This window comes from Hylobates moloch, unplaced genomic scaffold (assembly GCF_009828535.3).
Source record: "Hylobates moloch isolate HMO894 unplaced genomic scaffold, HMol_V3 SCAFFOLD_6, whole genome shotgun sequence".
NCBI classification, from domain to species: domain Eukaryota; kingdom Metazoa; phylum Chordata; class Mammalia; order Primates; family Hylobatidae; genus Hylobates; species Hylobates moloch.
In genome coordinates, this window is record NW_026652281.1 from 114,767,294 (window position 1) to 114,780,718 (window position 13,425).

Here is a 13,425-nt window from a genome sequence, read left to right on the forward strand (position 1 = left end):
CTGTGTCATTTCTAATACATCCCTCAATAAAATCTCACCCGAACTAATAACCTTAATAAAAGTATTCCCAAACTCAAGGTGTTGGTCCAAATTCTGAGGACAAGTTAGTACTTAATACCTAATAAAGAACCAAGCGGCTTATCCTCAACACATAACAAAGTGCTTGGCATAAAACAAGCACTGAAAAAGTATTTATTGGAGTAGAAAATAAAAAAAAGAAGGGAGGTTCTCTTGACATCTCATAATTCCATGGGCATCAGTAATTCTGGAGGGGGAAAACCATCAAGGACTTGGTCATTCTTGCTCCTTCACTCATCTCTAATAGTTTGACAAAATATTTCCAGAAAACAGAAGATGAGCCCTGTAAGTCCTTCCATGTTTGTGGTCAACCCAAGTGCTCCCTTCTGCTAGCTCTTCCCAAGAGGCCCAGACAGCCACCTCAGACTCTGAACTTTCAGAGAATGTCTGTCAGCTGCACATCTTTTTAGCCCTTTCCACCTTCCACTTACATCTGCTAACATGCATGTCCTGTTTCTCCAAAGAGAACATGATTCTCTCAAGGGCAGATATTTGCTCATTTATTCAATTCACCAAACATACATCAGATGTGTCCTCATGTGTCAAGCACTGTGCTAGGCCCAGAGAATACAGTGGTTAACAAGTCACAGCCCTGCCCTCATGGAGCTCAGTCTGGTGGAGAGAGAGACAAGAAAACCAACAACTGCAAAAGATGTCAAATGTTAGAAAGGGGGATGTAGCTTTAAAGGTTCTTAAGCCAGGGATTCCTGCACCCTAAAGCTGCATGCAAAATGATGAGCACACAAGAGCACAGGTTTGCTCTTCCAGAGATAGAGTCCATTGTTTTCATCAGATTGATGCATAATGGTTAAGAGCCACTGATCTGGAGGAGTCATAGTTATTCAGAAGAGAGGTGAGAATGAGGGAAGAGTATCCCAGACAGACAGAATAGTATATACAAAGGTCTGGAGGTAACAAAGGGTGTTACCTTTGTAACCAGGTCACACCCTTTGACCTGTCTGGGAACCATAACAAGTTCAGTCTGGCTGGAGCACATTAGGGAAGAATGATGAGACGAGGCTGTAGATGAAAGCAGGAGCTGGACCATTAGAGGGACTCACAGGCCATGCTAAGGAGTTTAGACCTCATCCTAAGGGCAACAGGGAGCCCCTGATAGATTTTAAGCAGGTAAGGGATACGTCAGATTTTTATATTGGGAAAATCACTGTAGCCACAGTGTGGAGAATGGCTGGGGAATGGGAAAACAAAACAGGTGGCATATTGACCAATTAGAAGACTGCTGCAGAATATCAGGTAAAAGATGATGTTGGCCTGACTGTGTCTTGAACTTCTTTAAATACTTAGACCGTTAGGGCCTTGCACTTAGCAGCCTCTGAGAACCACGGAGGGCCCAGAAGAGCAAGCGATCCCAGAAGCCTATTAGGTAAAAGCATCCAAGTCTTCATTCTAGATCCTAACAAGCACACTATGTGCACAGCTGAGACCTTTTTAGGTGGAAGACTGCCAAAGAACAGCAAGAGGGAGAAGGATGGACTGGAGGAGGGAAAGGAAAATCTTTCATCATCACAGAAGACTCAAGATGTCTAGAAAAATCACTAGTTCATCTTCCAGGTCATTGGTATAAAAACAACCTTATTATTAAGTAAACAAAGCCTTGAGAATGAAAATGGAATAGATTGGTTGGCAGGTCTCTCTGATGAACACCACAGCTAAACCACCGACTACCCCTACATAGTTATATGTCCTTAAAGACAAGAAAAGGGGATGTTCAAGAGTCCTTATGTCACAGAATACCTTCTTGCTCCTAACTTGAATTAGTACTGTAATTTAGTCTCATGTTCTGGGTAGAGAGAAGACAGGAAAAATCCTTATCCTTTGCACAATGATTCTTCATGGGCACTAAGATGGTTATGGAACTTTCTTCCCCCCAACCCTCATCTAAGTCCTAAAATCTGGGCTGCCAACTCATTTGGCTAGAGCTGAGCACTAAGGCCAAAGACATTAACCTCACAGGAGAAAAAGAAATACTCTGCCATCTCCTTGAATCCTGACCAACCCTGTTGCAGGTGAGTGGTCTGGGCCATTTGACTGCAGATCAGGGAATGTCCTTAGTTCACAGGTCCTTATGTCACATCGGGAGTGAATAGCAGTCTGTATTCCTAGGTGCCACACAGTCCTCTGTTGAAGCACAGGTTACCCTATATCACCTGTGAAATAAGGACATTCTCTGTTCTGCCTTTATCCCAAGGCTGTGTGAGAATCAAAGGAGACAATGAGATTGTGAAAGGTGGGACAGCAGGATCCAGCAGAACCACAGTGATAGACACCGCCTCATCACCCACCCTCCCTGGAATCTCATCCCTCCTCCACCTGGAAATATCTTTCTGCTCAACTAGAAGCACAGGAAGCACAAAGTCAGGAAAAAAATGCCTCTGTCATTACATAGTGACTACAAAAAAAAAAAAAAAAAAATCAACCCTAATCACCTCCACCCCCGACATCCACAAGAATTTTAAAAACTATGACGTGCTCTACAATAATAAAAGTAGACTTTATTAACTATCTATGCAGTGCTGAGTGCCTTATACCCGTTACCTATATTTGTTCCCTAGTTATTGTTATTATTCCAGTCTCTTCAATAAGAAAGCTGAGGATCAGAGAGGAAAGTGAATTCTCCACACACCTATGCAGTTAAGATTGGAATACAGGTCATTATTACTCCAAAGCCCTTTCCAAGATACCACACCATCTCCCAGTGCAAGGTGGCATTACCACACTTGTGTTTAATCCTTAGTAAAGAGGCCCCCACATCACCAACTCCAAACCTCTTCTATAAACATTCATAAAATATTCCTTACCAATAGTTTATCTCCAATGGTGGTCTCAATTTTAAGGCTGAGCTACTCCAAACCCAAACGAGTCTACCTCAGACTATCTCGGTCAAACCAGTTGGACCTTAATGGAGAAACCACTGGGAGTGAATAGCAGTCTCTATTCCTGAGCACCACACAGTCCTCTGTTGAACAACAAGCCAAATTCCTGCTCAAAAAACTTGCCATTTCTGCATCAAGAGTAACATTATTACACAGGACTACTGGCTCCCTCACTTTCAAATCTGGGTCTCCTGAGCCAGAAAAAGATGCCTGACTTTATTGTGGTATGATAGGGACAGGAAGAGGAAGCCCTATGTCACTGTCACTTAGCCCAAAAGTGACTAACTCTAGAAGATAGCCACATGGAAGGTAATGCCATTGCTCCTTCATCCCAGGCAGCCTCTGACACCTCCATCCCTTTTTCTCTGAACTATTCTACCTAATCCCTGACTCCTCAGGGGCAAAACTCTCAGAAAAAAGACCCTATCTACTACCACTATTATTCTGCAACCTCCCTGAAGGCCTACTTTGTCTAAGAAAAGAATTCTATTCCCTAGTTCTCCTTCTCTCATTGTCCATTGCCTTGTATTCAGTTTTGCTGAGCTGCATGTTATGCAGAGTTCTTCAATGGCATCAATACACAATACAAACACCCAGAACACAGACACGGGCCACCGGCCAGGGCCTGGTAGAGTCTGTCTTGCAGCAGGGATGAAACAACAGTTCTATGGAAGGAACTTCATGCCTGGGAAGTGAATAAGACAGCCAGGCCCTCTTGTTTCTGCTTTGTGGATGATTCGTGCCTACTCCAAGTCTAAGCCCCTTGTCTCTCACCCCCAGCACCTTCCTGAACTCTCCTCCCTATTTCTACTTACCATATATTCAAAGATACCAAACATCAGCCTAAATCTAATAAAAACTGGACAGTAACTAAAACTGGACAGTAACTCCTCTTTAAAAAACAAAAACCAATCTAAATCAGCCACTACATACAGTACAATATGACCAGATGAGTGGGACAGATCACTCCCAGGGCTTCATTTGGGATGGAAGCCCAAGTGTCTTTTAGCCATGATTATGGGCATAAGACCCTGAGCCCATATATTCTGTAGACCTCAGTTCCTTTAACACCATAAAATGGGGGCTGTAGCTGGATGACATGTAGGCAGGGACCCATATGGAGTACAAATACTACAGTATACAGAAGCCATGGTAAAGGGCATAATAAAGAGAGAAACACGGATGAGGAGATTCTGGGAAAATTGCTTCCCTTGGGATGGAGGTGCTGGATGGGGAGGATGGGGAATGAGTCCTAGATATTTCATCTTTATAGGAAAAAGATGGGCAGAACACAGCACTACTGGCCTCCCCATTCAAGTTATGCTGAAAGCAGTAAAGGGCAAATAGGTTGACAGCTCATCCCAGATCTTCTTATAGACTGGTTGGATTGGGACACTCTCTGATGGGCACTCAGACTTCAGTTTCTCATTTATTCCAAGTTGTTGTCCACAGGACAATGGTCAAGAAGTGTGGGATTGGTATTTGGAACCACCTCAGGACACCTGGGCAACATGAACTCAGAGGACAAAAAAATAAAAACATTTAAGCTTGAGTAAAAGATCATCATCACACAACTCAAGTCAGAAGAAAGCCATGTGTATTTTACTTTCCTTTTGGCTTTAAACATACTGATAGAAATGGATCTAACGAGAGTCAGCCTCTTACTCTCAGCACACAATGCATTTTACACGTTTTGAAGCTGAACCTGATAATTAGAACAAAATTTTGCAATGTTACTGGAGATTTTTAGTACCTGTTTACCAAGGTTTAGGCAAAGCCAATGGGCCCTAAAAATATATAAATCTTAGATACCTTGCTGATGGGAGCATAAGCTGGTACCACTGTTCTTTAGATCAATGCGGCTCATGTCTCAAAAGTCTTCAAAGTGTTCATACCTTTTAATCAAGTACTTCTTATTCTAGGAATCTATTCTAGTAAAATAATCAGGAATGTAAATAAAGATTAAGATGCAAGGATGCACATTATAACATTATTTATAATAACAAAATATTACATAAAACTATAATTTCCAACAAAGAAGGAAATGAATTTTCAATTAGAGTATATATAATGGAATCTGATGAAGGCATTAAAATTAGGTTGTAACTGCAATTTCATTGACATGGAAAGATATTCATTATATATTGCTAAGCTCAATTAAACAAATTTTTATTGAGCACCTGCTATATGGAAGACCATGCTAGCCAGCAGGGACATGGTGGTGTATTTTAAAGGTATCGTTCTTACCCTTATAAAGCGTATGATTGGCCAGGGAAATCAAATATTGAGGAAGTAATAAGATGAGTAGTAATACTAAAGAGAAGTATAAAGTACAATGGGAGTAAGTAGCAAAGGAATTTAACCTAAGCCAAAGAGGTCATAAAAGGCCTTCCTGAGGAAGTGATGCTTAAGCAGTAATGAAGGATGAACGGGAGTCAGACAGGCCAAAAGATGGAGGAGAGAACATTCCAGGAAGATGAATAGCAATTAAAAAAAAATACATACATCAAAAAAGTCTATTTCGGCTGGGAGCAGTGGCTCATGACTGTAATCCCAGCACTTTGGGAGCCGAAGCAGGTGGATCACTTGAGGCCAGGAGTTCAAGATTGCCTTGCCAACATGGCAAAACCCACTCTCTACTAAAAATACAAAAATTAGCCAGGCATGGTGGCACACACCTGTAGTCCCAGCTACTCAGGAGGCTGAGGCACAAGAATCACTTGAACCCAGGAGGCGGAGGTGGCAGTGAGTTGAGACTGCACCACTATACTCCAGCCTGAGCAAAAGAGCGAGACTCTGTCTCAAAAAAAAAAAAGACTATTCAACTGTACACATTAAATGAACTTATTTATGTTAAAATATATATTTTGTATATGCATACATTTATAAATATAAAATCTAAAAAGATATAAACCATACTCTTACCTAGATGTTGTAGTACACATAATTTTTTACTTTTTGCTTGCCCACAGTTTCTGGTTTTTACCTGTAATAAACACATGTGAACAGTATTTGGATGGATGGGTGAATGGATGGGTGGAAGGATGGATGGTAACCAGGTTTAATGGAAGGCTTGGGCTAGGCATTGCATTACACTGCTTTCTTCTCTTGATTCTCCCGTCCCTTCCATTCCTAGAATCTAAGAATGCCCCAGAAGCACTTTTTCTTCCAATTTGTAAAATCACTTTTGTTTTGCTACGACACTTCCACTACTTCAGAGGCAAGTTCATTAGCAAAAAGTGGAGCCAGCATGACAATTCATTGCAATTCCAAACAGATTCCTCCCTCAACACTGAACTTTCCAAACCCCACACACAAAGAATAACTGGCAGAGCTGTTTATTGAAGTTACAGCTAAATAACTATTGGAGACAAGATGAACTATTTTAAAATAGAGATTGATGAAGGAAAGGGGCAAAAAACGGAAATAAAGGCCTTGCAACTAGGGTTTAAGACAACTCAAAAGGGAATGCAGCTCAAAATTTCCAGATACTGAACTTAGCTAGTTTTCTGGGCTACAATGTGAAATTCCTGGCCCAAGGCTGAAAGTAAGGTAAGAGTAGCCTGGTCCACTTAGCAGAGGCACCACTCCAAGTTGAGACCAACTTCTTCACATGACAAACCAAGGGGGACACACATGTGACAAACTCTCAGTGCACAAGTGCCAAGTCTCTCCCAACAAAACCAGTCTTGCCCAGCTGTGTACCATATTAGGAAAAGAGTTACAGCCCATTCAGCAAAAATGTGCCTGCACTCACCCATCCTTAGCAAGCTTGTGTTCATTCTTCAGACATTCACTTATTCACCGCCTCCTGTGGTGGGCATGGAGGATTCCACAATAACAAGACATGTTACCCAAGTGCCCAAAGCTCACAGTCAGGTGCAGGAGATACTTCAATCACTCATTTAAAAAATATTTGTGTCTTGCCATGTACCAGGTGCTCAGTATATGGTAACAAACAAGCCCAACAAGGTCCCTGTCCTCATGGGGCTTATATTCTAGTGAGGAGAGACAGGTAAAAAACACATAACAACAAACCAAGATGATTTTCAGATGGTGATAAATGTTATGAAAAGATGAAGTCAAGTTATAGGATAGAGAGAGGCCTGGTGTGGAACTATGGCCAGAGTGGTGAGAGGGGGGAGACATTTGCCTGAGGAGGAGACATTTGCAGGATGAAAGGCAGTCAGTTACATGAGATACAGGGCATAGACATTATAGATCCCAGGAAACAGACAAGAATGCAGGGTGACAGTCGCCATATCAGAGCAGGCACAGGCACTTGGAAAGCATGTAGAAGGGACACCTGACCCAGTCTGGAGGTCTCACCAAGCCCAGATGGCCTCCTTCTGTCGGCAGTGATTTATAGAGCACTGAAAGTACCTGGTTCAGGGGAGGTGCTGAGAGAAACTACAGACAGGAAGCTCAGCCTGTGGGTTTCAGGTAATTCAGTCTCAGAACTAACAGATGGGAAATATTTGGACAAGGCTATTGGGCATGCCCAGTAAACAGGGACCCTGGAAAGTTGGCAAAGGTGCTGAAACTGAATGCCAGATATTGATTATACCTATTTCTCATCCCCCTCAAAACCCATCATCATTTTTCCAAATCTCCTCCACTCCCGTAAAGGTTAGAGGAGGCCCAGGGCCCCTGTCTGGAATGAAGGTCTAGGGAAGGACAATAGGTAGGCCAGCTAGTAAAGCACTGGGCCAGGTGCCAGGAAGCCAAGTCCCACTCATTCACTGTGACCTTGGGCAGGTCTCTTCCCTTGTCTCAGCCTCAGTGTCCTCCATCTGCAAAGTGAGAGATCAGAAGGCCTGGCCATGAGCCCAGAAGTCTACATTGTTAACAAGCTCCCCCACATGATTATGGTGCAGGCTGAGTTTTGAGAACTAATGGACTATGTGAGTCTACCTTTTTTCCTCATGGTGGACAAGGGCTACATGCCCAACTGGCCTGGACTAGGTTCCATCAAGTCCTCCATGGCACAAAGCACACTATCTGGCATAGAGAAGCCCCTCATAGTGGGCTAATGGCTTTCTCTTTCCTCCCTCCCCTCATGTCACCACCCCCAACATTCTCCCAGTGCGGCTGCAGCCCCATAACCATGGGTTAATGTTGGCCACTCACCATACCTGTGAACATCGCACAGAAGTAGGGGCTGCAGGCTGCCAGGACCACACGGTGGGCTTCTATCTCGACATCTTCTGCCACAATCATCACGTCACACAACAGCTGTTTACTGTAAGACACCAGTGAGAGGACAGGATGGGTCGTAGCACGGACACCTACCCTCATCTTACAAGGGTATTTTTTTCTCCCACCCAGATTTCACACTATCAGTATACAAAGCTGTCACAGGGACTTGCTCTATCTTGAGTTAGGCAGGGGGGTGGATTCATTGACTTTTCCAAATCCCTGATAAACCTGACATTCATGCTTTCCTAAGGTCCATGGAGAGATCCAACTACTCTGGCTGTAAATTCCAGGCTGCTTCATTTGTCTTCACCTCTCTGTTCCCCAATTCCATCAGTTCAGATTGAGAATTAGGGGTTAAGGGGCTCACGGAACAGTGGCAAAAGCTTGGGGCTCTCATTCGAGTGACTGAATGAATGCTGAGGAACATGAGCACACCACTGAAGTGTGTCACCAGCAAGACCAAGTACTAACAATTCCCCCAAGGGACCCACTGTATACGCAACACACCAGTAAGAGGCAAGCCAGCCTTAGGTATTTCTCTTTCGACCCAGATTTAACACTTTCAACAAGAAGACTCTGCCTGCAGACACAGTGCTCCCTGAAGACCCTGTGCAAACTCCAATCACTGCAATTATTAAAAATACTGTAATTACCTTTCTGTTTGTCACCCCCACTGAACTCAGAAAGGGACTTGTCTTATTTAATGTTGTATCCTAGACACCTGGCTGCATACCTAGCACATAGTAGACCCTAAATTTTTACTGAATAAATAAATTAATGAATGAAATGTGATCAATCCACATTCATAGACAGAATGGAGATCTGACTACTTTAGAGATTGATAGGGTGCCACGAGCTCCCATCAACCCAAGAATTTTTCCTTCATCATTCTTCTAAGCTCTTATCATGCCTGTTATCAATATAATAGTTAATATTTATTGAGTTATATGTGCCAGGCACTGTTCTAAGCACTTTTTTACACTTTTTTACACATATTACTTCATCCTCTCTACAACCCCAGGAGATAGGGCTAACTGTTAAGCCTATATTACAAATGAAGAAACTGAGGTCCAGAGAAGTAATTTTCCCAAGGTCACACAGAAAAGGAACAGTGGAAACAGGATTTAAATGAAGGCAGCTGAAGCCCAGAACCCATGCTCTTCAGTGGTATCCTGATCACCACTCATCCCTCCTTGAGATTAAAGCACTAGAGAGAGGAGGAAAGACAAGGAGGACAAACAAACTTCAACTGTGAGCCAATGGTAGTGGTTACTTGGCACATTATCCTGGTTTGAGAAGGCTGAGGTCATGACTAGATTCTGTGTGAGAATGTTGAGGCCAATTAATGAGTCTGCCATGGTTGACGGATGGAAGAAAAGCTACATATTTGCTATCTCTGGTGTAGCACATTAAGTCACTGTCAACTACTAAGATATTTGTTTAGGTTCACATATCAGAGAAATAGAATCATAAGGCCTGAGAAGGCTGGAGCTGCAAATGCTGCTAGAGATCATCTGGTCTATGAAACTCAGAGAGGTGAAAAGACGCCCAAAGCCACAGAAGCCTCAGTCTTGAATCCAGTTCTTCTTATTCCAGACACAGTGGCTTTTCCACGGTACCACAATGCCTCATGCTTGGCTGACATTCAGAATGAGAAAAGACAGAAGACAGGTTAGCCCCAACAGGGAGAAGTGGACAGGAAGTGGAATAAGGTATCATTAAGGAGGCTTCCTGGGAGGGTGAGACCTTTGGGCAGCAAGAGGCAAAACTGGGGGATTGAGACCTTATCCTGCAGTGGACAGCTGACCTGAATCACCAACTGTATCAGGATAAACCAGCGCAACCAGGAACAGAACTGGCTCTTCCCCTAACTGGCTATGAGACCATGGGCAAATAAGCTCACCCCATTTGTCTCACCTGTTTTAGCTGCATTTGGGACATATATCATGGGGGCCAAATGGGATTACAGGTGTCATCTGAAAACGGTCTTTAGTCTCATTAAATTTTATTCTAAAAATGTATTTCCAACATTAATAGACTCATCTTGGACATTTTTACTTGTATTTAGGAAGAAAATTGAGTTATCACTGCTATTTAAGAATAACCACACTTTGGGAGGCTGAGGCGGGCAGATCACTTGAGGCCAGGAGTTTGAGACCAGCCTTGCCAACATGGTGAGACCCCTTCTCTACTAAAAATACAAAAAAAAAAAGTTAGCCTGGTGTGGTGGCAGATGCCTGTAATCCCAGCTACTAGGGAGGCTGAGGCATGAGAATCGCTTGAAACCCAGGAGGCGGAGGTTGCAGTGGGCCAAGATCATGCCACTACACTCCAGCCTGGGTGACAGAGCAAGATTCTGTCTAAAAAAAAAAAAAAAAAGAGTAACCGGTTATATTTTTTGGTAACTAATAAAAAAACTGTTGGCAGAGAAGAGTCAGAAATGCTGAACAAATGTTCAGTGCTAGGAACTGAACAAACAAATGTCAGGGTGTGTTATCTTGCACAAACCCAGGGAGCCTGACAATTTTTGAACAAATGGGAAAGAAACACAAGGGAATGAAGAATAAAGATGGAGAATCCAGTTAAGCAAATAAATGACGGCAGTTCTGATGGGTGGAAAGTGTATCTTAAGACCAGAGAAACACTAACCTGGGAAATTGGCCAAAAGAAACCTGCCAAATAGTTAAGATGGGCTTTCCCTGGGGGTGGGGAAGCCTGTCTACACACTGGAGACATCTTTATGTATCCATGCTACATGGAAGAGGGAAGTAGTAGCTCTAAAGTACTGCATGGCTCACAAGCACTCCTATTCAATTTACCTGGGATCCTATGGGATCCTTTTTTCTGAGCTATCACACTACTCCATCTTGAGGGGAGAAAAGTAGGACTAGACACTTTGCCATTTGTGGAAAAGTACAATGTAGCTGTTAGGAAGGAGCTCAGGCTCTCAAATCAAACTCACCTGAGTTCAAGCCTGTCAAACCTCTGCCCCACCACTCTCTAGTGTAAACAAGTATACAATGTCCCCAGAGTGTCACAGAATTGACATGTGCTGTAAATCGGATAATGCATAGTGCTAATAGTAAATATTTAGCAAATGTTAACTTTTCGTATTTTGAAAAAAATTATATTTGAAAAAAATGTGTTTTTTTTCAATTGTCTGCTTCACTTTTCCTCCATATCTTCTTTTTTCCATATAATATTTCATTTAAGATTAGAGGTTAAATTTTAAACATGTTAAGTTTGAGCTGCCCACTGGACACGTAAGTAAGGTTACCAAGCAGGCAAGTGGTTACATGGTCCTGAAATTCAGACATGGGAGATGGTTAAGAGGTTGAGGGGAGGAATAACCAGCAAAAAAAAAAAAAAAAGTGTGTAGCTGGGTACAGCAGTACATGCCTATAATCCTAGATGCTCAGAAGGCTGCAGCAGGAGGATTGCTTGAGCCCAGGAGTTCAAGACCAGCCTGGACAACATAACGAAACCCTATCTCAAAAAATATGACAGTGTGGTACTAGTATAAGGATAGCTATATAGATCAATAAAATAAAATTGAGAGTCCAGATATAAACCCTCATATTTATGTTCAATTGATTTTTGACAAGGTAGCAAGATCATTCAACTGGGAAAAAACAGTCTTTTCAACAAATGGTGCTGGGACAACTGGATATCCATATGCAAAATAATGAAGTTGGATCCCTACCTCACACCACATACAAAAATTTACTTAAAATGGCTCAAAGATTTAAAAGTAAGAGCTAAAACTATAAAAACTCTTAGAAGAAAATATAGGGGTAAATCTTCATGACTCCAAACAAGGCAATGGTTTCTTAGATATGACACCAAAAGCACAAACAATAAAAGAAACAATGATAAATTAGGTATCAAAATTTAAAACATTTGTGCTTCAAACATGCCATCAGGATAATGAAAAGACAATCCATAGAACGAGAAACAATTTTTTGCAAATCATCTACCTGATAATGAGCTTGTATCTAGAATATGTGAAGAACTCAAACTGTTACAACTCTATAATAAACAGAAAAATAACCTAATTAAAAATGAACAAGAGATTTTTATTATACTTTAAGTTTTAGGGTACATGTGCACAATGTGCAGGTTTGTTACATATGTATACATGTGCCATGTTGGTGTGCCGCACCCATTAACTCGTCATTTAGCATTAGGTATATCTCCTAATGCTATCCCTCCCCCATCCCCCTACCCCACATATTTCTCCAAATAAGATATAGAAATAGCCAAAGAGCTCATGAAAAGATGCTCAACATCATTAACAATCAGAGAAGTGCAAATCAAAACCACAACAAGATACCACCTTACACTCACTAGAATGGCTATAATCAAAAGCACAAACAGTAACAAGTGTTAGAGAAGGTGTGGAGAAATTAGAAGCTTTGCTGTTGATGGAAATGTAAAATGGTGCAGCTGCTCTGAAAACAGTTTGGCAGTTCCTCCAAAGATTAAAGTTGCCATATGACCCAATAATCCCACTCTCAGACATATACCTAAGAGAAATAAAAACATACATCCACACAAAAACTTGTACATGAATGTTCATAGCAGCATTATTTATAATAGCCAAAAGTCAAATGTGCTATATCTATACAATGAAATATTATTCTGCAATAAGAAGGAATGGTGTACTGAGACATGCTACAACATGAATGAACCTTAAATGCATTACGCTAAATGAAAGAAGCCAGACACAAAAGGCTACATATTGTATGATTTTAAAACAGGCAAATCTATAGAGACATAAAGTAGACTAGTGGTTGCCTAGGACTGATGGGGAGTGGTGGTAAGGATGGGGTAAACTATGGAGGGGATGACTGCTAAAGAATACAGGGTTTCTATTTAGGGTGATGAAAATATTCTAAGATTGTGGTTGTACAATTCTGTGAATAAACTAAAAGTCATTAAATTGTAACTTTAAACCGGTAAATTGTATGACATCTGAATTATGTCTTGATAAAGCTGTTACCAAAAGAAAAACAGAAAGCAATATGCTAAGATGGTTCATAACAATAATAAAAGCATAGTGACAGACCATCAAAAAAAAAAAGATAAGAGCAGAGAACTGTTTGCAATGGTGAAATGGGAGATTAAAATTGTCAAAATGAGAAAAGAAAGACTGCATGTGGATTCTACTCATTGATTGTTCCATTCTCTCTGCCCCCTTCTTTTCAGGCCTGGTTAGGATGTGCTATTCTAAGAAGGCCCACAGCCCCATTTG

The 13,425-nt window shown here is 41.7% G+C and overlaps 1 protein-coding gene across 8 annotated transcripts in view; it reads right to left on the reverse strand.

Annotated features, from left to right (window-relative positions):
* The window catches only part of KLHL3 (kelch like family member 3), a 275,618-nt gene that overhangs the window by 85,914 nt on the left and 176,279 nt on the right, over positions 1-13,425 (reverse strand). For 7 of the 8 annotated variants that reach the window (XR_009214256.1, XM_058441229.1, XM_058441228.1 and 4 more), the window contains one exon: positions 8,108-8,214. Coding sequence is in view for 7 of the 8 variants with exons in the window: in XM_058441229.1 (XP_058297212.1) it covers positions 8,108-8,214 (107 nt within the window). In the remaining variant the exon portion in view is untranslated. Of the gene's footprint in view, positions 1-4,784; positions 4,904-8,107; positions 8,215-13,425 lie in introns of those variants that run through there. The other variant, XM_032157976.2, reaches the window with a different exon arrangement.